Source organism: Pan troglodytes, chromosome 19 (assembly GCF_028858775.2).
Source record: "Pan troglodytes isolate AG18354 chromosome 19, NHGRI_mPanTro3-v2.0_pri, whole genome shotgun sequence".
In the NCBI taxonomy this organism is placed as follows: Eukaryota; Metazoa; Chordata; class Mammalia; order Primates; family Hominidae; genus Pan; species Pan troglodytes.
The window spans coordinates 14,959,600-14,982,848 of NC_072417.2; the positions used below are offsets into that span (position 1 = coordinate 14,959,600).

At 53.6% G+C, this 23,249-nt stretch overlaps 1 protein-coding gene across 3 annotated transcripts in view; it reads left to right on the plus strand.

The window, feature by feature from the left end:
* SPNS3 (SPNS lysolipid transporter 3, sphingosine-1-phosphate (putative)) overlaps nucleotides 1-23,249 on the plus strand; it is a 55,698-nt gene that overhangs the window by 2,084 nt on the left and 30,365 nt on the right. Inside the window, exons 2-9 of one of the 3 annotated variants that reach the window (XM_054671070.2) lie at nucleotides 2,913-2,978; nucleotides 8,206-8,450; nucleotides 9,328-9,479; nucleotides 10,177-10,243; nucleotides 11,434-11,582; nucleotides 12,514-12,666; nucleotides 16,299-16,488; nucleotides 16,633-17,912. In XM_054671070.2, coding sequence (XP_054527045.1) covers nucleotides 2,913-2,978; nucleotides 8,206-8,450; nucleotides 9,328-9,479; nucleotides 10,177-10,243; nucleotides 11,434-11,582; nucleotides 12,514-12,666; nucleotides 16,299-16,488; nucleotides 16,633-16,740 — 1,130 coding nt within the window. In that variant the 3' untranslated portion in view covers nucleotides 16,741-17,912. Of the gene's footprint in view, nucleotides 1-2,912; nucleotides 2,979-8,205; nucleotides 8,451-9,327; nucleotides 9,480-10,176; nucleotides 10,244-11,433; nucleotides 11,583-12,513; nucleotides 12,667-16,298; nucleotides 16,489-16,632; nucleotides 17,913-23,249 lie in introns of those variants that run through there. The other 2 variants (XM_016931258.2, XM_016931259.2) reach the window with 2 other exon arrangements.

Consider the following 23,249-nt stretch of genomic DNA (forward strand, 5'->3'; position numbering starts at 1 on the left):
ATTCAAGACTGATCAGGGGCCAGGCGTGGTGGCTCACGCCTGTAATCCCAGCACTTTGGGAGGCTGAGGTGGGTGGATCACCCGAGGTTAGGAATTCGAGACCAGCCTGGCCGACGTGGTGAAACCCCGTCTCTACTAAAAATACAAAAATTAGCCAGGCATGGTGGCAGGCGCCTGTAATCCCAGCTACTCGGGAGGCTGAGGCAGGACAATCGCTTGAACCCAGGAGGTGGAGGTTGCGGTGAGCTGAGATCGTGCCACTGCACTCCAGCCTGGGCGACAGAGCGAGACTCTGTCTCAAACAAAAACAACAACAATAACAACAGCTGATTGAGGCTCCACTTGCTCTTCTCTTCTTGTCATTCATTCGTTCACTCAGTCATTCATTCAAGACCGGCTGAGCACTAACTGTGGGCAGGACCCCCTGGTGGCTGCTGTGGACCCAGGGAGGAAATCGGACTTGTAGTTCCTGAACTCACGAATGACCATCTCATGGGGCAGAGATAGAGGCTGGTTGATGGCAGTCCTGCGAGGCGGAGAGGTGCGGCCAGACAAGGGGGAGGCACAGGCCGGGCTGGGAGCTCAGGAGGGTGTCTGCAGCTGCCAGGCATCTCTGAGACCTGGGCATCGATCTGTCAGTTACCAGCTCAGCATGCCAGAGAGTGGCTATGGAATCATGAAACTCTAGGGGCTGCAGAGCCATCCCCAGACCTAGTCATCGTCTTTGAGGAGCTCAGACGTCAGGAGCTTCTCCTCACTTGAGGTCAGGAGTTCGAGACCAGCCTGGGTAACATAGAAAAACCTTGTCTCTACAAAAAATTTTAAAAATTAGCCAGGGACAGTGATGTCTTCAGCCTCTCAGGAGGCTGAAGCAGGAGGATTGCTTGAGGCTGAAGCGGGAGGATTGCTTGAGGCTGAAGTGGGAGGATTGCTTGAGGCTGCGGTGAGCCCTCTAGCCTGAGTGACAGAGCAAGATCTTATCTAAACCCCTAAAGACAAAAAGCCAAAACAAAGCAAAACAAAATACATGAAACAAACAAAAAACCCCAAAGGGGTGTATGGGGTGAGAACAGAGCTTCTTGGGTGCCAGACTGGGAGCTTGGACTTTCTGCCTTGGGCAATGGGGAGCCATATAATTGGATTTGAGGCCCTGATGGAGGCAAAATGAGCCAGGGAGTCAGTTCAGAGGCTGCTGTAGTGGATCAGGCCAAAGCTGAGGAGGCCTGAGTTGGAGTGTGGGCCAAGGGCACGCAAAGGCGAGAAGGAGCAAGAGGTGGGTGGGAGCCAGGAATCACCAGTGTGGAGCTCCCTGAACCCACGAGCCTGGGGACCCGCTATCTCTGCCGCTAGCCCTGGAGGTCCCTGGCTGGGCCCTAAGACCCTGAGTCTTGCCTGTCCAGGTCCCTTCCCCATCAGCACTTCCTCTGTATGTGCAAGAAAGGGGGCTGTGGTTACTGTGGGGATAGAGACCTGGAGAAGTGAAACTGTGCTGAGCATCTGGGAACTGGTGGGGGTAAACAGCTAAAATGTTCTTGCAGGAAACAGCTCTTATGGGGCCAGGGTGGTAGGCTACAGATGAAAGCAAGGGTGGGTGCACGCTTGGCTCTGGATCACCTCTAGAGCACCATGGGGCTGGGAGGAGCCCAGGAGGAGAGAAAACAAGGGGATGAGTCCTCATTCCTGAAAATGGAAGATGGGCACAATTTGGAGCATTTTCGTTTAGCTATTTATTTTGCTTACCCGTGTTGTCTACTTTTTTTCTTTCCAATGACTGTCTTCTTTGTGTATTTAAAATAATAAAAGGGGGACTTTGAGAGGCCGAGGCAGGTGGATCACCTGAGATCAGGAGTTCGAGACCAGCCTGGCCAAAATGGTGAAACCCCGACTCTACTAAAAATACAAAAATTAGCCAGGTGTGATGGCGGGCACCTGTAATCCCAGCTACTCGGGAGGCCGAGGCAGGAAAATTGCCTGAACCCAGGAGGCAGAGGTTGCAGTGAGCTGAGATTGTGTCACTGCACTTCAGCCTGGATGAAAGAGTGAGATTCAGTCTCATAAAAATAAATAAATAAAATAAAAATAAAAAACAAATAAAATATTAAAAGGGGGAAAAGACATAACCGTTTGTATGCCAGGTTGCAGTGGCAATTGGGGACAAATTAAATGTCTAAACAAAGATTTCTTTTTTTTTTTGGAGACGGAGTCTCACTCTGTCGCCCAGGCTGGAGTGCAGTAGCATGATCTCAGCTCACTGCAACCTCCGCCTCCCAGGTTCAAGTGATTCTCCTGCCTCAGCCTCCTGAGTAGCTGGGACTACAGGCCTGTGCCACGACATCTGGCTAATTTTTTGTATTTTTAAATAGAGATGGGATTTCACTGTGTTAGCCACGATGGTCTTGATCTCCTGACCTCAAGATCTGCCAGCCTCGGCCTCCCAAAGTGCTGGGATTACAGGCGTGAGCCACCGCGTCCCGCCCTGAACAAGGATTTCTTGCTTTGCTCCTCTGATCCCTTGATCTTCATGTGCATGGGGCAGCTCTTAGAGGTGTGCACGCAGGGCTTTCTTGGTGTGGGTGTTTCTGCGGGGACCCACTTGGGGGCTTCTGCTCCCCTTCTGTGGTTCTGGGGGTGTGGACAGGCTGCCTCTGGCTGAGATTTGAGCCCCAGCTCCCCCGGCTTCAGACGGGCAACCTTGGGCCGCTAAAGCCTCTGTGTCCTCATCTGTAGAATGGGGGCAATGACAGTCCCCCTCTTTTAGGATGACAACTGCGAGTGTACAGCTCAGGGCCTGGCTGTCAGTCACCTCCTGACTGATTAAAGTGAGGATTGTTCTTCTTCATAATAATGACAGCTGCCTTTAGAGGCCAGGAGGGCTACTTCCCGTTTCCTGAGCACTGTCCCTCTGTCTGCAGGAGTGCTGCTGGATATACAGGAGGTTTTCCAGATCAGTGACAACCATGCTGGTTTGCTTCAGACTGGTAAGGAGGAGCCCTGGCTCTGGAGCCGGGGCCCTGGGTTCATGCTGGGGTGGGCTCTTTCTGTGGGTCATGTTCTGTGCCCAGCTCCAGCCCCACTGGGTCCCCTGGCACAGAGGGTGGTTGGGGTATGGGCCTGAGGGACAGTCTAGGCAGGAGCAGGAGAGAGCCCGGGCTGGAACAGCCGCGGTAGTTTGAGTGTAGGGTGCCGCGGGAGAGCAGGGGGAGGTGGGGCTGGGAGAGGTCCCCGAGCCTCAGGTCCTGGCTGTGGAGCTGGCCATTCCTTCCCTTCGTGTTGGTGAGGCTCAGCGGTACACCAGAGGCTTGCTGGGCTTTGAGAAATCCTGATGTGTGCTTTCCTCTCACAGACCTGAAAAATCTGACTACTGGGACACACAAAGTCAAACAGACAGACACAGGCAGACACATCCCCCCGCATGGGCTCAGATGGACTCTGGGCCCACAGACAGCCTGACACCCAGCAGCAGGGAGCAGCCACACGTCCCATCGCAACATCAGAGCGGTTGGGGTCATGAGGCATTAGCTTTTCCCTTGTGGGTGCCTGGATGGTGACACACACCCACAGTGTGCATATCCACACACCCACATGTGCACACACATGGTCACAACACGTGATACGCCTGTGCACACACCCAGGCTGTAACCAGCAGGCACCGAGGGTCCTCACAGTCCATCATCTCAGGGCTTTAGAACATGGCTCTCAAACCGGGGTACAGGGATCCCTGGGGATACACAGTCACTTTCCAGGGGTTACATGAACACAGAGAGTTTTGAGAGACTGATTTATTTCTAGATTCTCAAGCCTGTATGTTTTTTTCCTAAAATGACCTGCCTGAGGGGGAGCCTGTGGTCGGCCTGTGGTTCTCCTTCCTCTCCTTCCATTGTACAATTCCCTGTCTACCATGGTAAGCAGAAAGGGACTCCTCTCCACATCCTGGATGTGCTTGCTGCTCCTGGGTGTAAAAACCTCCGGGGTATCAAACAGAGGCCCCCGCATGGATGCTCGGCTTCTCCCGGGGGGACCTTGGGAGCAAAGCAGAGAGCATCAAGAGAAGCGTGCTGGGGAGATTTGCCCCAGGCTACAAGCGCAGGCAAGGAGCCAAGCCTTATCTAGCTGTTTCCGTGTGCAGTGTCTACTATTTATCTACAAATTAGAATTCAAAGTGAGATAGCGGTCTCAGGGATGCATGTCAACACATTTCTTTCAATGAAAGAAAGTGAAGCCAACATTTTTCTTATAATCAGTTTGACGTCTAATTGCTTTGGCAAAAGAGGACAGGCATTATTACTTAGATTCTACTGTAGACATTTCCCATAAACTGAATAAACTCAACCCTGTAGCTCCAAGAGTTTGGATGAAAATACAGTTAAAAAAAATACACAACAACGCTGGAAATCCCATCCTTGGCAACGATTCAAACTTGGGATAAGAACATTTTAATGTTAGCTGAAAATGTGTGGAGGAGTACATAGTTCTAGAAACTTCTTTAAGAGTGACATGAGAGTCGGGTGCAGTGGCTCACGCCTGTAATCCCAGCTCTTAGGGAGGCAGAGGCGGGAGAATAGCTTGAGCCCAGGAGTTCGAGACCTGCTTGGGCAATATAGTGAGACCCTATTCTCCACAGAAAGGAAAAAAAAAAGACAAAAGAGTTACGTGAGCAACAGTTAGAAGATCATGGCTTTAGAACATGCATGGTTTCCAATTGCCCCTCAATCTCGTGGCCAAGAGGCAGCAGCTGATGCTGATCTTCCAGCCATATCTGTGGCCAAAGTGAGACCATCTTGGTTCAACACCCACAACCTTCTCGATTAAATAGATAATGGTGGTTTAGTCAACATTTCCCTTCACTGGTTCTTTTTTTTTCCTTTTTTTCTTGAGACGGAGTTTTGCTCTTATTGCTCAGGCTGGAGTGCAATGGCATGATCTCGGCTCACTGCAACCTCTGACTCCTGGGTTCAAGTGATTCTCCTGCCTCAGCCTCCCAAGTAGCTGGAATTACAGGCACCTGCCATCATGCCAGGCTGATTTTTGTACTTTTAGTAGAGATGGTGGGGGTGTGTTGGGGGGGGTCTCACCATGTTGGCCAGGCTGGTCTCGAACTCCTGACCTCAAGTGGTCCACCAGCCTTGACCTCCCAAAGTGTTGAGATTACAGGCGTGAGCCACCACACTGGCCCTTACCATAGTATGGTTCTTACCATAGTGGTCAAGATTATTACTACAAGTCCTGGGCCACGGAGGGAGAAGTGTGTGTGTGTGTGTGTGTGTGTGTGTGTGTGTGTGTGTGTGTGTGTGTGTTTGGGAGTAGGTGAAGAGAAGGGTCATCTTTGCAGAAGCAGCTCAAAAATTTCATGAAAGGACAGTGGGCTTAGAGGCCTGATGACCAGGCTGGTCTCTGGTGGCCTCAGGTGAGTCTCTTTACCTTTTCCGGTTGCCGTGCTATGGCCCTAGACCCAGCCTGTTGTCTGTCCACAGGGCTGCTGAGAAGAGGAAACTGATGACTGAGGGAGAGGGTGTTGAAGAGATAGAGGGGTTGGGCTGGGCACGGTGGCTCACGCCTGTAATCCCAGCACTTTGGGAGGCTGGGTGGATCACCTGAGTTCGGGAGTTTGAGACCAGCCTGGCCAACATGGTGAAACCTCGTCTCTACTAAAAATACAAAAATTAGCCAGGTGTGGTGGCAGGTGCCTGGAATCCCAGCTACTTGGGAGGCTGAGGCAGGAGAATCACTTGAACCCAGAAGGCAGAGGTTGCAGTGAGCTGAGGTTGTGCCACTGCACTCCAGACTGGGCCACAGAGCGAGACTGTCTCAAAAAAAAAACAAAAAAAGAGAAGAGGAGTGGAAGGTGAGAAGAGGCAGTGGTCAGGCTCCCTCCAGCCACCCATGGGATAGAGAGGCTGCTGGAGTGAGTTCATTAATTAATAATATTTAAAACTAACACTGACTTGGCCCTTACCACATGTCAGGCACGATTCTAAGTGCTTTAAATATCAACTTATTTAATCTTCACGACAATCCCACCAGGCAGGTTTTACTATTATGTCCATTTTACAGATGATGAAACTGAGGCTCAGAGAAGTTATGAGACTTGCTGAAGCTGGGATTTGAATCCAGGAAGTGTGCCTCCAGAGTCTGTCTTTTAACTCTGGGAGCATTCATTTCACCCACTGTGTCACAGAAATGATTTGAATTAGGAGACCTTGGGAATGAGGAGTGTCTGTTTTCCCCTTGGGAAGGGCATCTGCAGATTCACAGAGCGTCTGCAGGTTTAAGGCACTTAAAATAGCCTGCAAGTGATCCCTGCATGTGAGGAATATGAGGATATATATATATTTGTTGTTGTTTGTTTGCTTTTTTTTTTTTTTTTTTTGAGAGAGACTCTCGCTCTGTCACACAGGCTGGAGTGCAGTGGTGTGATCTCAGCTCACTGCAACCTCCACCTCCCAGGTTCAAGCAATTCTTCTCCCTCAGCCTCCCCAGTAGCTGGGATTACAGGCGCCCGCCACCATGCTCAGCTAATTTCTGTATTTTTAGTAGAGATGGGATTTTACCAGGTTGGCCCGGCTGGTCTCGAACTCCTGACCTCGGGTGATCCACCGGCCTTGGCTTCCCAAAGTGCTAGGGTTACAGGCGTGAGCCACCGCGCCCAGCTGGGAAATAGTTTTATAACTTTTGGATAAAGAAGATATGCATAAACAAGATATGAAATAACACTTGCCCCTCCAGAAGGTTAATAAATTTGACTACAAAGCTAAACACTTCCGTATGATGGTGATTGAAATTATGCAATCAGTAATAATAATAGATAACATTTATTGGACATTTACATGAAGCTATGCAGATAACTTTTATGTGCTTTATTTTACTTAATTATCTCAGTAACCAAACAAGGGAATAGCACTGTTGATGAAAGGGGAACACGAAGAGTTAAGGAATCTACCCAAGGTCACAAAGCTAGAAAGTGGCGAGCCAGGATTTAAACCCAGCCAACTTAGTCCCAGAAGTTGCGTTTCTAATTCTTAAAACAAATATAAAAGACTATGGGAACTTATTTCCAAAACATATTAACAAACAACAGCCCAATAGAAAAATGGACAGTGGGCCGGGCACAGTGGCCCACGCCTGTAACCCCAGCACTTTAGGAGGCCGAGGTGGGTGGATCCCTTGAGCCCAGGAGTTCGAGACCAGCCTGCACAAGATGGTGAAACCCCGTCTCTGCAAAAACTACAAAAATTAGCCAGGTGTGGTGGTACGTGCCTGTAGTCTCAACTACTCTGGAGGCTGAGGTGGGAGGATGGCTTGAGGCCAGGAGGCAGAGGCTGCAGGGAGCTGAGATTGAACCACTGCACTCCAGCCTGGGTGACAGAGCGAGACTTTGTCTCAAAAAGTAAAATAAAAGTATAAATGCAGCTGTGTCCAGGGAACATTTTACCTATGTAGGAAAACCAACTTTTTCCTGGCTTCCTGGAATCATCACTAGTTCACAGTCAATATGCTTATTCTTTTTTTTTTTTTTGAGACCAAGTCTTGCTCTGTCGCCCAGGCTGGAGTGCAGTGGCGTGATCCCGGCTCACTGCAACCTCCGCCTCCCAGGTTCAAACGATTCTTGTGCCTCATCCTCTCGAGTAGCTGGGAGTACAGGTGCCCACCATCACGCCAGGCTAATTTTTTTGTATTTTTTTTTTTAGTAGAGATGGGGTTTCACTATGTTGCCCAGGCTGGTCTTAAACTCCTGAGCTCAGGCAGTCTGCCCGCCTCAGCCTCCCAAAGTGCTGGGATTACAGGCGTGAGCCACCGCGCCCGGCCCAGTGTGCTCATTCTAAAGCGTCCTCATCTGCTGCTCAGAGTAGGCCCAGGCTGACTTCCGTCTTTCCCCGCTCCCCGTTGCCCCAGTAGGTGCATGAATGAAAAATCAGACCTGTCCCCATATCCAGGCTCACGGGGGTCATGTGTGTTTGTAAAGCCGGGAAACTGGCATCTGCTCCATGCCTCACGCTCCACATTCAGTTCCCATCTCACCTTCACCATCCTGGGAGAGGATGGTGACCTCTCCAGTGTTGGGGTGACACTCAGAGCAAGCGGCAGAGCTGGGCTTTGGGTTTGGGGCCAGATTGAGGCCTCCACACTCTGGGCTGGGGCTGCATGTTGGCCACGCACTGTGAGGTTCACCTTATCTTTTCTTCCTCATACCCTGGGCCCACTGCCAAGATGCCAGCTTGTGGCATCTGAGTCAGGCTCCTTCCCTGGGCCTGCTGGGCCATCTGCCCTGCCACGGTCGTGGGGGGAATCCAGGCTGCCCCTGTGTGTCTCCTTCAGTCTTCGTTAGCTGCCTGCTGCTGTCTGCACCTGTGTTTGGCTACCTGGGCGACCGACATAGCCGCAAGGCTACCATGAGCTTCGGTATCTTGCTGTGGTCAGGAGCTGGCCTCTCTAGCTCCTTCATCTCCCCCCGGGTACGTGTCCATGCCCCTGTCCAGGCCCCTGAGGCCCCTTCCCCACATGCTTCCTCCCTGATTCAGCCCCGTCAGAGCTGCGTGGGGACAATTCTGCTCCATTCCTGGCTGTGACTGGATCAGGGATTGCACTGAGGGCTGGGAGAGAAGGTGAGAGCACAGTCTCCAGTCTCCAGCCTGAGTCTGCACAGGGCAGAGCTGGTGGACTTTTTTTTTTTTTTTGAGACAGAATTTCGCTCTTGTTGCCCAGGCTGGAGTGCAATGGCGTGATCTCGACTCACTGCAAACTCTGCCTCCCGAGTTCAAGCGATTCTCCTGTCTCAGCCTCCAGAGTAGCTGGGATACCAGGCGCGTGCCACCACGCCCAGCTAATTTTTGTATTTTTTAGTAGAGACAGGGTTTCACCATGTGGGCCAGGCTGGTCTCGAACTCCCAACCTCAGGTGATCCACCCACTTCGGCCTCCTAAAGTGCTGGGATTACAGGCGTGAGCCACCATGCCTGGCCAAGCCAGTGGACTTTCTTAACAGGAGGCCCCCTCTCTCCTACCTCTCACTGCCGCACCAGCTTCATTTCTGCCCGACTCTGCTGGGGGTGGGGCTGGGGGTAACAGCTGCTGTCTTGGGGAACTGGCCTGGTTAGCAATGGTGGGACCCAGGAAAAGGGCTCCCCTGGGCAGGGGGGCAGGTGGTGGCTGCAGGGGACACACGTTTGACTTTGGGAACCTGGAGTGGAGAGGTGTCTGTAGCCCCGATCCCCTCTCCCTACTCTGGGGTCCTGTGTCATGAGGTCCCCTTGGCTCCTCCGACAAACCCTCGGGTCCCTGGCCCTATGGGTGATTTCTGGAACTCACCGTGGTCTTGTGCCTGCTCGCCCAGTATTCTTGGCTCTTCTTCCTGTCCCGGGGCATCGTGGGCACTGGCTCGGCCAGCTACTCCACCATCGCGCCCACCGTCCTGGGTGACCTCTTCGTGAGGGACCAGCGCACCCGCGTGCTGGCCGTCTTCTACATCTTTATCCCTGTTGGAAGGTTGGTATCACCCATGGGTCTACTTCCCCGGGTGGTAAACTGAGGCCCAAAGGAGTCAGAACAGGGGCTGGACGTGGGTAGGAGAGGTCAAACCAGGAGGGCTGGGATTTGAGTCCCAATGCTGCCCCTCCCTCACCATGTGAGTCTACCTCTCCTAGCCTCAGTTTCCTCATCTGTAAACGGGGGCAGTGACACCAGCTGATGGGCTGGGGGAGGAGTAGAGGTGATGAGGATGTGCCGTATAGATTCATACACTCGGCAGTGTGGCCCACCCAGGGAGGGGCCGGCTATGGGAGGTAAGGTGAGGAAGCGTGTTAGGGCCAGGCCCTGCACCCCACAACAGGCTAGGCCAGAGCAGGATTTGCAATCAGGACCCTGGCCTCTGACCCAGGTTTCCTGAACTTGCCTGACTCAAGCAGGGCCCAGCCTTGGGCAGGAGGGTGTAGGGTATGTGTTTCCATAGGTGGAGAGAGTGGCGCTGGGGGTGGGCCAGGAGCCAGAGGTCATTGGTGACCTGACCAAGGGCAGTGGACATCTGGGCCTCACGTGGCTTACTTTCCTCAGTGAAACAGGTCTGAGCCTGCAGAGAGCCAGCTCCCTGGGGCATGGGGGGGGGCACCCTGGGTCAGGCTGGTGGTGGGGTCTGCCTTCCGCCTCCCTCCCCTCACAGCCCATCGCCCCTGCCCCTCTGTTGCAGTGGTCTGGGCTACGTGCTGGGGTCGGCTGTGACGATGCTGACTGGGAACTGGCGCTGGGCCCTCCGAGTGAGTCCAGCTTCCTTTTCTTCCCTCCGCTTTCCCTCTGGACCGGCAGGGACTTTCCAGCCTTGGGTGACCTTAGCCACTTGGCGTAGCACCCGGCGCCATTAGGGGGGCGGGGGGGTGGTCAGGCGTTGGCAGCTTTGGACATGTGCGGCCTCATAGGGAGCATGGGGTGTGGAAGTGGTGGCCGTGGGCTCAAAAGCTGGCTGCTTAGTTTACCAGCTGTGTGATCTCAAGCAGATCACCTTCCTCTTCGGAGCCTCAGTTTGCCTGTCGGTAAAGCGGGGGTAGTAAATGCTACCTAAGGCATCTTGAGGATCAGTGAGATGAGAGATGGAAGTTCCAAGCCGCAGGGTCAGGGTGTAGAGTAGGCCCTTGAGGACTGGCAGCTAGGCTTGCTCAGCAGTTGAGCAGAATGCTCAGGAAGATGCCGGGCAGGCCCCACTGGGGCTCCAGCCCTTGTGTTTCCAACGTGGGCACGGAGAGGGACCATTCTGAAGAGGAAGGAACTCCACAGTGGAGGGTGCTGAGCTCAGCCCTGGGAGTGCAGCTTAGTGGGAATGCAGGCTGCGCGCAGACCACTGTGGAGCCAGCCCAGTGCCGGGGAGCTGGCGTGTGAAGTGCTGAAGCCAGATTTGGAATCTTGGGAGTGGGGTGGGCTTCAAGGAGGCAGGTCTGACCTGGCTTGAATAAACCTTCTCGTGGTCTCAGCTGTTTGAAGGCTGCCCCAAGGTGGGTAGTGAGATCCCCGTCCTTGGGGTTTGAGCAGAGGGGCCGCTAGGAGAGGATGCCAGGGCAGGACTGTGTGGCAGATGGAGGCCTGGACCAGGGAAAGATCAGCTCTAGGACAGCAAGTACTCAGGAGGCAGGGCCAGTGTAGCGAGGGTCCCTGTTCTCAACCGTCTCAGGCCCACTGACCTCAAAAGAGTGGTGTCTGTACTGGAAAGACGGGAATTACATGAAGTCCCAAACAGTCTCCACTCCCTGGAAAGGCTGCAGTGGTGAGGGCTGAGAAACAGTGGTACATCCTGCTCTGTGGATACCAGCATCCAGGAATCAGGTCACCCCCACTACCCCCAGGGCTTGGACACCAGAAGTCAGCCACTGGCTGATACTGTGGCCAGTTGCCCCCGGGGGTCTCTTGGGCTGTGATAATATGCGGCCCTGAGCTTCCTGGGCCCTCCTGTCCCCAGGTCATGCCCTGCCTGGAGGCCGTGGCCTTGATCCTGCTTATCCTGCTGGTTCCAGACCCACCCCGGGGAGCTGCCGAGACACAGGGGGAGCGGGCCGCGGGAGGCTTCAGGAGCAGCTGGTGTGAGGACGTCAGATACCTGGGGAAAAAGTGAGTGTCCCTGCTACCCCCTGCAAGGCACAGAAAAACCTATTTGTCTGCCCCAGCATCACTGACCCTCTCTCTCCACCTCCAGGGAGCCCTCCCTGGTTGTCCCAGTGTTCACAGCCCTCCTCTTCCTCTGAGATCGCACTTACCAACTGAAGTCCCTCTCCCTCCCTTAGGGCTCAGCCTCCATCACCTTGCCATGTGACAGAAATATGGACAGAGTGGGAGGGAGATGGCGTGAGCCCCAGCCTTCCCTCTGCCCTGCCCATAAGTGGCTCCAGCACTCACAGCCTCAACGTCCTTTGTATTCAATGGATGGAATTCTCCAGCCTTGCCCCCTTCTCCGGGTTGCTGGGAGGATGCTGGGAATTCATCACTCACCTCTCCAAGCCTCATGGCGTGCATGATCCTCTGTGCCAGCCATGCTGGGGGAGGCAGGCAGGAGTCAACTGCTGGTCCCAGGCCTCATGATTCACTGCAAGGCAGGGCATGGACAGGATTCAATTCTGTTACTGAGCTGTGAAACCGGTCGGGAGGACTCAGAGGAAGACAGGGCAGGCAGGGACAGCTTCCTGGAGAATGTGATGCTGGATGGGGGCCTCCCAGGATGGGGAGATTTGGTCCTGCAGAGAGGAGGGAGGAGGAGGCAAGGTGTGTGAGTTGGGGGGGTCTCAGAAATGTTGGGGAGGCTGGAGCTCAGGGTGCTGCCAGGAAGGATCTGGAGGCTGGAGCTTGGGGTAACCTGAGTGTCTTCTTCTTCGGAGCCTCAGTTTGCCTATCTGTAAAGAGGGGGTAGCAAATGCTACCTATGGAATCTTGAAGGTAATGAGACAAGATGGGAAAGTTCCTAGACTGCCCAGGAGTGGGGAGGAGTGGACAGGCCCCTTCAGCCCCAGCCCTCTCCCAACTCCAGCTGGGGCACCTCGTCTTGCAGCTGGAGTTTCGTGTGGTCGACCCTCGGAGTGACCGCCATGGCCTTTGTGACTGGAGCCCTGGGGTTCTGGGCCCCCAAGTTTCTGCTCGAGGCACGCGTGGTTCACGGGCTGCAGCCTCCCTGCTTCCAGGAGCCGTGCAGCAACCCCGACAGGTGAGGGTATCCGGGGGCCCTGGGCACCTGGCCCAGCTCGAGGGCTCTTGCTGAGGAAGTTCTGAGGTTCTGAGCTCCAAAATTCAGTTTCTTGGGTTGGGGCATGTGGTGCTGACAGTGGAGCTCAGGACCCAGATGGCAGCAGGAGGCCTGGCTCTGGCTCTGGCTGAGCCTCTGCCACTCTGGGTGGCCATGGCCAGTTCTCTTGTCCTCTCTGGGCTGAATTCCCCATATCTCCACTCTTGGGGCTGCTGTGGGCTCCAGAAGGCACTGGTGGGAAATGGGGGTGAGGCTTCTGTGGGGCTGTGGGATGAGAGGAGCCTTAGGCAGCCACCCTTTAGAGGGGCCTGTAGCATCTTCCATGAGGGCATCCCATTTTACAGATGGCAAACTGGGGCCTGGGAGGCCTTGTTACTTCGCTGGTTTTGGGATTTCACGTGTGTGGGAAGGCTGCCGGGAGGGGAGGCGCGGGCACTCTGCCCTCAGGGCACGCCCTCTCCCGCTTCCTCCCTGGCTGTCTGCTGCCCGGCTGGGCTCCACTTCTGTTCCTATCGCCTTTGACCCTGTTCTCCAAGAGCTCCAGTGACCACTTGATGCTGAGTCAAGGACACCCTTCAATCCTCCCTTCCTTCTCTCCTCCTCCTGGAACCCTTCACCCCGGCCTCCTCCCTGCCTCCAGGGGCTGCTCTCCAGCCTCCTTGCGGTCCCCTCCTCCTGTCTGACCCTGTCCTGGTGGGTCCTGGGGGCTCCTGGGGATGCTGTCTTCTTCCCTGGAGCTCCATCCTCCCCCAGGGTTTTGACGACACTCGTCCTCTGCTGACTGCACCTACGCCTACCTTCTCGTTCCCTCCTCCTCCTCCTTCCTCCTCTTTTCTCTCTTCTCTTCTCCTCTCTTCTCTTCTCTCCTTCCTTCTCTCTTTCTTTCTCTCTCCCTCCCTCCCCCTCTCCCCTCCTCTCTCTCTCTCTCTCTCCCCCTCTCTCTCCCTCCCCCTACCCCTCCCTCCCTCCTTCCCTCCCTCCCTTCCTTACTTCTCTTCTTTTCTTTCTTTTTTGAGTCAAGGTCTCGCTCTGTCACCAGGCTGGAGTGCAGTGGTACAAACACAGTTTGCTGCAGCCTCGACCTCCCAGGCTTAAGCAATCCTCCCACCTCAGCCTCCCAAGTAGCTGGGACCACAGGCACAGGCCACCAGGCCTGGCTATTTTTATTTTATTTTATTTATTTTATTTTTTTTTGAGACAGAGTTTCACTCTCGTTGCCCAGGCTGGAGTGCAGTGGCACAATCTTGGCTGACTGCAGTCTCCACCTCCCGGGTTCAAGTGATTCTCCTACCTCAGCCTCCCGAGTAGCTAAGATTATAGGCATGTGCTACCATGCCCAGCTATTTTTTTTTTTGTATTTTTAGTAGAGATGGGGTTTCACCATGTTGGGCAGGCTGGTCTCGGACTCCTGACCTCGAATGACTGGCCCGCCTCAGCCTCCCGAAGCGCTGGAATTACAGGCGTGAGCCACCGCGCCCGGCCGAACTTACAGATCTTTAAGGGTTCTCTTGGATGTAAGAGTCTGTGATGCTGGGAAGGCCCTGTGTGGATGGAGGGAACATGAAGGGCTTGGTAGCTGCGGCATGTCCTCTGGCTGCCCCCCCGCTCAGGGGCTGGCGGGGGTGCCTTTTCAGGCAGCCTGTTTAAATAATCAATCCTAAGTCTCATGAATATCTCGAGAACCTGCCAAGGTCAGCTCAGACCAGGACTCAGAGGCAGCTAGCATACATCCGGGATTTGGGTCATTTGACTGGGCTGAGCCAGACCTCGCACAGCTTGGAAGCCTGGGAAGGTTTGGAAAGCACTTCTTCTTCTTCTTCTTTTTTTTCTTTTTTTTTTTTTTTCATTTGAGACAGAGTCTTGCTGTGTTGCTAGGCTGGAGTGCAGTAGCACGATCTCGGCTCACTGCAACCTCGGCCTCCCGGGTTCAAGCGATTCTCCTGCCTCAGCCTCCCAAGTAGCTGGGACTACAGGCGCACACCACCACGCCCAGCTAATTTTTGTACTTTTGGTAGAGAATTTAGAGAATTCTCAGTCATTTGTGCAAAGTGAGGGTGGGAGAAGAGAGGGCAAGCTACGTCGGTCAGCGTGGACCAGTCCCACAGAGTCATCAGTGCTGGTCAGGAGCTTGCTCAGAGGATGACAGGGAGCTACTAAGAGGTTGGAGAGATCCTGGTTGGACTGGAGTTTTCAAGAGTTCACGCTGGGCACAGTCTCAGCGTTCCCTTTGAGCTCCTTTATTTGTTTTGTTTTGTTTTGTTTTTGAGACGGAGTCTTGCTCTCTTGCCCAGGCTGGAGTGCAGTGGTGTGATCTCAGCTCACTGCAACCTCCACCTCCCGGATTCAAGTGATTCTCCTGCCTCAACCTCCTGAGTAGGCTGGGATTACAGGTGCCCACCACTGTTCCCAGCTAATTTTTGTATTTTTTTTTTTTTTTAGTAGAGATGGGGTTTTGCTGTATTGGCCAGGCTGGTCTTGAATTCCTGACCTCAAGTGATCCACCCACCTCGGCCTCCCAAAGTGCTGGGATTACAAGCTTAAGCCACCTTGCCTGGTCCCCTTTGAGCTCCTTTAAAAGGGGGCTGGAGGTTGCACAATGGACCAGGAGGGTGAAGATGTGTATTCAAATCCTGGTCTGTAATTTACCAGCTGGGTAATCTTGGCCTTGACTTTTCTCAGCCTCACCTTGCTCACCTATCCATCTGGGAATTGTTGCCCAAGCTGGAGTGCAGTGGTATGATCATAGCTCACTGTGGCCTCGAACTTCTGAGCTCAAGCGATCCTCCTGCCTCAGCCTCCTGAGTAGCTGGGACTACAGGTGCACGCCACCAAGGCTGGATGATTTAAAAATTTTTTGTAGAGACGAAATCTTTCTGATCTGGAACTCCTCCCACCACAGATCTCCTGCCACAAAATGCACTCCTGGGGAGCCTGTGTGGAGGTTATTTTGGAGGGACAGGTCTCCACAGGAAGGATGTACAAGGGGAAGCCAAGCAGAGTAGAAGTGGCTCTAAAAGTGGGTGGGAAAGGGACAGAAGTCAGGTAGGGGCTGCCTGAGAGGGGTTCAAAGACGGGGAGTGGAAGGATGGGATTCAAGGAGGGAGGGCGTGTAGAGAGCCCAGACAAGGGCCAGGTGTATCACAGGGGCTCAGTAAATACATGTTTGCTTCCCTCCATTCCTCTTAGTACTGGGAGCTGGAAAGAGAGAAGGTTGGGGCCAGGGTGGGACCCTGGAATTCAGATTTTGAGTGGGGCAGTTTTGGGGGGTGAAAGGGTAAGGGTCAATGGAGATGAGGCAGGCTGGGACCTGGGGTGCAGGGTGATCACCCACATGGCCAGTGGGATCCCCAGGATGAGACAGGGGATGAGGCAGGAAAGGGGGTGGGGGAGAGCAGTGGGACATTGGTCCCTGGGAGTATCAGTGAGGAGGGTGGGTAAGGTCTGGGTCAGGTCAGGGGCCCACAGCCATATTCCCTGTAGACACCAGACCATGCACTTGAGCCGAGGGGCTAGACCTGGGGCTGGGAGCAGGATAAGAGTCCCTGTGCTAAGCTCACCCAGCTGACCAACCCTTCTGTGCTCTTCCCCATCAGCCTGATTTTTGGGGCACTGACCATCATGACCGGCATCATTGGGGTCATCTTGGGGGCAGAAGCTGCGAGGAGGTACAAGAAAGTCATTCCAGGAGCTGAGCCCCTCATCTGCGCCTCCAGCCTGCTTGCCACAGCCCCCTGCCTCTACCTGGCTCTCGTCCTGGCCCCGACCACCCTGCTGGCCTCCTATGTAAGTGAGAGCCTCTATGGAGGTGGGGACAGGGTTGGGGGGGCGAGGAACTCCTGTTTCCACAGGCTCATGCTGTGCCCGGCCTTTATGTACAATTATGTTGATCACTCCTTCTGAGTAGAGCTTGTTATCCCCATTTTACAGATCAGAAAAGAGAAGCTTGGCTGGACGCGGTGGCTCATGTCTGTAATCCTAGCACTTTGGGAGGTCAAGGCCGGCCTGGCCAATATGGTGAAACCCTGTCTCTACTAAAAATACAAAAAATTAGCTGGGCATGGTGGCAGGCACCTATAATCCCAGCTGCTTGGGAGGCTGAGGCAGGAGAATCGCTTGAACCCGGGAGGTGGAGGTTGCAGTGAGCTGAGATTGCGCCACTGCGCTCCAGCCTGGGCAATGGAGCAAGACTCCATCTTGGGGGAAAAAAACAGAGAGAGAAGCTTACCAGGAGTTCCACGGTGAAGAAGGGGCAGAACTGGGATTTGAGCCTGAGCTTTTCTGACTGTAAAAGGTGTCCTCTGAGCATGGGGTTAATGTGTTAATTTGAGAAAATAGGACTCATTTATTGCCAGGGCATATTGTGGGCCCAAGAAGAAATAGAGCAATTCTCCCCAGGTTACAGAGGAGGGAAGCAAGGCCCAGATTGGTTATGGCCAATGTGGACGCTGCTTTAAGGGCAATAATCATGGTAATATCAAGTGTTCCAAATCCACATCCCATCACACCCCTTCATGGGCCTCACACTCTGGCTGTGCCAGCCGTGTGGGCACACACTTCCCAGACTTTGCACGCGTCCATTTCTTCCACCAAGAGCACCAGTTCCTCTTTTGTGCATCCTGAAATCCTCCTTCTGCAAGACTCAACTCAAAGTCCGCTTCCTCCAAAAGCCTTCCCCTACCACTCTATCCTCACACCAGAATTCACGTTCCCACTTGGGCTCAGCACCTGTTTGGGTCCCATGAGGCACCAAGGTTTATGGGGCCTGTCCACAGACAGGGAGCCCAAAGGGCGGGACCAGAGCCAGAGGGTCCCTGTGTGCAGCCGTGTCCCTGGCTCCCCAAAGCCCCAGCCCTGCCTCTCCCCCAACATGGGAAAGGGCCACTGCTTCTGGGAAGATGACGCCAGCCCAGCCACAAGCAGAGGGGCTAGACCTCTCCTCCTTTCCCAGCTCCATGGCCCTGGGCCCTGTGGCTGCAGACACAGATGCGCTTGCACATGTTAACCAGGTTTACTGAGCAGACTGGACTTTGGAAAAGTAAACCAGCCACAACTTTATTGTCCTCACACTAGTTTGGCTGCATCTCCTACCCATGGCCAGAGCCCATCTGTGTGAGAAGCGATGTGGGACCACATGAACTAAACAGTCTGGTCCCACTGAAATCAAAACAACTTTAGCCCTGCTTCCAAATAAAGCTTTTTTTTTTTTTTTTTTTTTTTTTTTTTTGAGACAGAGTCTTGCTCTGTCGCCCAGGCTGGAGTGCAGTGGCACGATCTTGGCTCACTGCAACGAACCTCCACCTCCTGGGTTCAAGTGATTCTCCTGACTCAGTCTCCCAAGTAGCTGGGATTACAGGCCCCTACCACCAAGCCCGGCTAATTTTTTTTTGTATTTTTAGTAGAGACGGGGTTTCACTATGTTGGCCAGGCTGGTCTTGAACTCCTGACCTCGTGATCCACCCACCTCAGCCTCCCAAAGTGCTGAGATTACAGTCGTGAGCCACTGCACCCAGCCTTTTTTTTTTTGAGACTGAGTCTCACCCTGTTGCCCGGGCTGGAGCGCAGTGGTGCGATCTCAGCTCACGGTAACCTCCGCCTCCTGGGTTCAAGCGATTCTCCTGCCTTAGCCTCCCAAGTAGCTGGGATTACATGTGTGAGCCACCACGCCCAGCTAATTTTTGTATTTTTAATAGAGATGGGGTTTCGCCACACTGGCCAGGCTGGTCTCAAACTCCTGACCTCAGGCGATCCGCCTGTCTCGGCCTCCCAAAGTGCTGGGATTACAGGTGTGAGCCATCACGCCCAGCCCCAAACAAAGCTTCTATCAGGACCAGAAAACTGCCTTGGGAAGAGGCAGGGCTATAGTCCGGTTTTGTTCTCCTTGTTCCATCTTCTACCCCACATCCCTGACATCTCCCCTCCCCTTGCGATTCTGTCCTCTCCAGAGATGAGCAGGCAAGGAAGGATGACTGAGAACAGGCCAAGTATTGCCTGTGTCCGGAGCTGTTTCTGCTGACTGTCAGTGCCCCACATGTGGCAGATGCCCAGAGGCGGGGTGTGGGGGGCACTTTGTGGGCGTTTTGGGGTCTCTGGCCCTGGTTTTTGCTTTGCCCAATTCCTTGATGCAAGGGTTGCCTTTCCAGCCAGGCTGTCTTGCCCAGGTAGGCAATCCTGCAAGGGGCCCCCTCTCATGAGCACCGTGTCTCCCTCCACGGTGTCCATCTGAGCCCTGTAGGATGTCGGGAAGGGAGGCCTCCCCCACTGCCGCCCTCTCCCCTCCCACGACACTGCAGACTACTCCATCTGGCATCCCCACCCACAGACTTCCCTTGGGGGAGTCAGGGCCCAGGGTCCATTCTCCCCGAATGCCAGATGACATGCATCTGAGTGTCCTAAAGACGTCTTCTGTGCACACCCCTCAGGCTGTCCTGGTATAGGACGCTCAGCATTTAGCCAGCGTACAGTCAGGGAGAAAAGGCCAGCTTCCTTCCTGGCAAGCACTGCCCTCTGTGAGGGGGTGAGTGTCACCTGAAGCCCCTCACTCAGCTTAAGAGTAGAACTCTTTATTCTTTATTTATTAACTTTTTTAGAGATGGGGGCTCTCACTATGTTGCTCAGGCTGGTCTTGAACTCCTGGGCTCCAGCAATCCTCTTGCCTCAGCCTCCTGAACAACTGGGACTACAGGCGTGCACCACCACACCCGGCTAATTTTTGTATTTTTAGTAGAGATGGGGTTTTGCCATGTTGCCCAGCCTGGTCTCGAACCCCTGTCCTCAAGTGATCCGCCCATCTCAGCCTCCCAAAGTGCTGGGATTACAGGCGTGAGCCACCGCGCCTGGTCAAGAGCAGAACTCTTTCAATAAATCCTCCCCTGAGCATGACTTCCACGCAAGCAGTGGGGGGCCAAATGGGATAGCTCTGTTCTCTCGCCGAGTCCTGAAGGTGTGCTGGCACCTCTCTTGAGATGTGGGCGCTGCTCATCCCTTGTTCTCAGCCTTGGGTCTCTGCAGAAATTCCTGAAGACTAGAAAGTCTTGTCATTCTCTTCTGCACGTGCTCTTATTTAGTCCTCACGACTGACACTTTTGTGGGGAAGGTTTTTTCTTTTCATATTTTATTTTATTTTATTTTTTTGAGACGGAGTCTCTCTCTATTGCCCAGGCTGGAGTACAGTGGCACGATCTAGACTCACTGCAACCTCTACCTCTCAGGTTCAAGCAATTCTCCTGCCTCAGCCTCCCCAGCAGCTGGGATTATAGGGGCATGCCACTAATTGTTGTGTTTTTTTGTTTTTGTTTTTGTGTTTTTTTTTGTTTTTTTTTTTTGAGACAGGGTCTCACTCTGTCGCCCAGGCTGGAGTGCAGTGGAGCGATCTCAGCTCACTGCAACCTCTGCCTCCCAGGTTCAAGTGATTCTCCTGTCTCAGCCTCCTGAGTAGCTGGGATTACAGGCCCATGCCACCACACCCAGCTAATTTTTGTATTTTTAGTAGAGATGGTGTTTCACCATTTTGACCAGGCTGGTCTCAAACTCCTGACTTCAAGTGATCTGCCTACCTCGGCCTCCCAAGGTGCTGGGATTACAGGCATGATCCTCCACGCCCAGCCTGGAAGGTTTTTTCTTATGCCATTTGACAGGTTGGAAAACTGAAGCCCACAGATAGAATCAGGTAAATAGTGGGACAGACAAAACTCCAACACCTGGCTGGGTGCAGTGGCTGACGTCTGGAATCCCAGTATTTTGGGAGGCCAGAGTGAGAGGATCACTTGAGCTCAGGAGTTAGAAACCAGCCTGGACAATGTAGCAAGACCCTGTCTCTACAGAAAATTAAAAAATTAGTTGGACATGGTTGCACATGCCTGTAGTCCCAGCTACTGGGGAGGCTGAGGCTGGAGAATTGTTTGAGCCCGAGTGATAGAGGCTGCAGTGAGCTCTGATCATGCCACTGCACTCCAGCCTGGGTGACAGAGTAGGACCCTGTCTCAAAACAAACAAACAAACAATCAACCTCCAACTTGGCCGTGACGCCTCCAAATTCTGTGTCCTTCATAGTGCACTGATCCGGAAACAGAGCGGGGCACACCCCAGGCACTAGTAAATCCCTTAATGCTTATTGACCGAGGGAGGGGACCATCACTTCTGGCTGGTGGGAGCTGATGGGGGCTGGTGGGGCCTGACCTCGCAGGGAGGCTGGGGCCCAGGCAGATGGAGGCCCCATCAAAGCTGTCCCTGTACCAGCCAGCTGGGGCTGGGGGCCCCCTGCCAGCCCTGCTTCTGCCACTGTCTTGGTTGGTTCTGGGAGGTGCTCCTTGGCTGTGTTTTGGGGACACAGCTGCCCCCCCCCACCCCCTGCACCCTGCAGCCTGGCGCATCTCTAGAGCTGGTTGGCTCATCCAGAAATGACATTGCGTCTTGGCCGCCAAAGCCAGCTGGAGAAACTCTTCTTTAGGCCTGCCCTGGGGGTTGGGGCTGAGGGGCAGAAAGGCGGGCAGGGCCAGAGTGCATCCCTCCTCTGGCGCTGGGAAGCTGCTGGGTCTGGCGTGGTACCCACCGATGCTGAGCCTCTGCGGCCAGAACTCTAACCCTCCAGAGGTGATGCCATCCCGCCCCCACCCCTTGGCTCTGTCTGTGCCTCCGTAGAATGCTCGGATGTTCTGACCTGAGATTCTGGCTCCAGTTCTTCCTTCCCAACAACTGTCAGTCACAAAGCCCTTGACCTCTCCCAGGCCTACCCTCCTCTCCGTCCTCTCTGCCCTTCCCTGGCTCATGCCTTGCTGTCTTTCTCCAGAACTGTTCTAGAAGCCACCTTCCTGGTCTCCGTGTCTTCCTGCTCACCCACTACAATCTGTTCTTCTGTTCTTCACACACTGCCAGAGTGAGCTAGCTAGCTTGCTTGCTTTTTCTTTCTTTTCTTTTCTTTCCCTCCCTCCCTCTCTCCCTTCCTCTCCCTCTCTCTCTCCCTCCCTCCCTCCCTCCCTTCTTTCTTTCTTTCCATTTTCTTTCTTTTCTTCCTTTCTCTTTCTTTCTTCCCTCCCTCCCTCCCTCCCACCCGCCTGCCTTCCTTCCTTCCTCCCTTCCTTCCTTCCCTCCTTTCTTTCTTTTCTTTTCTTTTCCTTTCTTTCTTTCTTTCTTTCTTTCTTTCTTTCTTTCTTTCTTTCTTTCTTTCTTTCTTTCCTTCCTTCCTTCCTTCCTTCTTTCTTTCTTTCTTTTCTTTCTCTTTTCCTTCCCTTCCTTCCTTCCTTCCAGACAGGGTCTCCCTGTGTTGCCCAGGCTGGTCTTGAACTCCTGGCCTCAAGTGATCCTGCCCATGCTGCCTCCCGAGTAGCTGGAATTCAGGCATGTGTCGCTGTGCCTGGCTGACAGAGTGAGCTTTCTGACACCACCTCCCTTCCCTGCTCAAAAGCCTCGCATGGCTCCCTGGTGCCTGTGGAACTAGGCCCAGCCCCTTATCCCGGCATTTAAAGCCCCTCATGAACTTCTCCGATAACCTTAGGAGCCTTATTCCTCCACTGAAGTCCTGCCACGCAGGCCCCCTCTTGATTCCCTAGTCATGCCTCCCCTCTCCCTCTCTTTCCCCATCCTCACTCCCTTCTCCATGTGTCCAGAGCATTCTAGGCCTTCAAGGGCCAGCTTACCACCGTCTCTCCATGGATTCCTCCCTGGTTGCTGGGCCTGACCCTCTCTCCCTTAGTACACCCAGTGTTGTCTTCCTGGGGTCTCAGTTACGTACGTTCTGACTCCTCTCCCAGCCCTGTCTGTGAGTTTAGCAGGGTCCAGGTCTGGTTCTAATCTTTCTCTGCACTCCAGCTTGAAGCACAGTGTCAGGCACGTGGACGGGTGGGTGAGGTAAGTCACTGCTGGCTGAGTGAAGAGTCGAGTGACAAACTGTTTGTATTCATTTGTTTATTCAACCAATATTTATTGATTGTCAATTAAGTGGCATACTAGTTTAAATGCTGTAGATATAGGCAGCTGGGTGCGGTGGTTCATACCTGTAATCCCAGCACTTTGGGAGCCCGAGGGGCGGATCACCTGAGGTCAGGAGTTCAAGACCAGCCTGGGCAACACGGCAAAACCCTGTCTCTACTAAAAATACAAAAAATTAGCTGGGCATGGTGGTGTGTGCCTGTGGTCTCAGCTACTGGGGAGGCTGAGGCAGGAGAATCGCTTGAACCCAGGAGGTGGAGGTTGCAGTGAGCTGAGATTGCGCCATTGCACTCCAGCCTGGGTGACAGAGCGAGACTCCATGTCTAAATAAATAAATAAATAAACCAATGCCGTAGATATAGCAGTGAATAAAACAGATAAAATTGTCTCTGTCCTGAGAGAACTTACATTCTAGTTGAGGGAGATAGATAACAAACAAGATATATAAGTATTGTGAATTTTATTGTAAAATTCAGAGTATTTCAGATGATAATAAAGGCTTAGGAGAGAAGTATTGTTGGGAAGGAAACAGGGAGAGTGTGAGTATTGGGAGGAGAGGGTAGCAATTTTTTGTAGGGTGGCCAGAGAGACCTCACTGAGAAGGTAGTTGTTGAATAAAG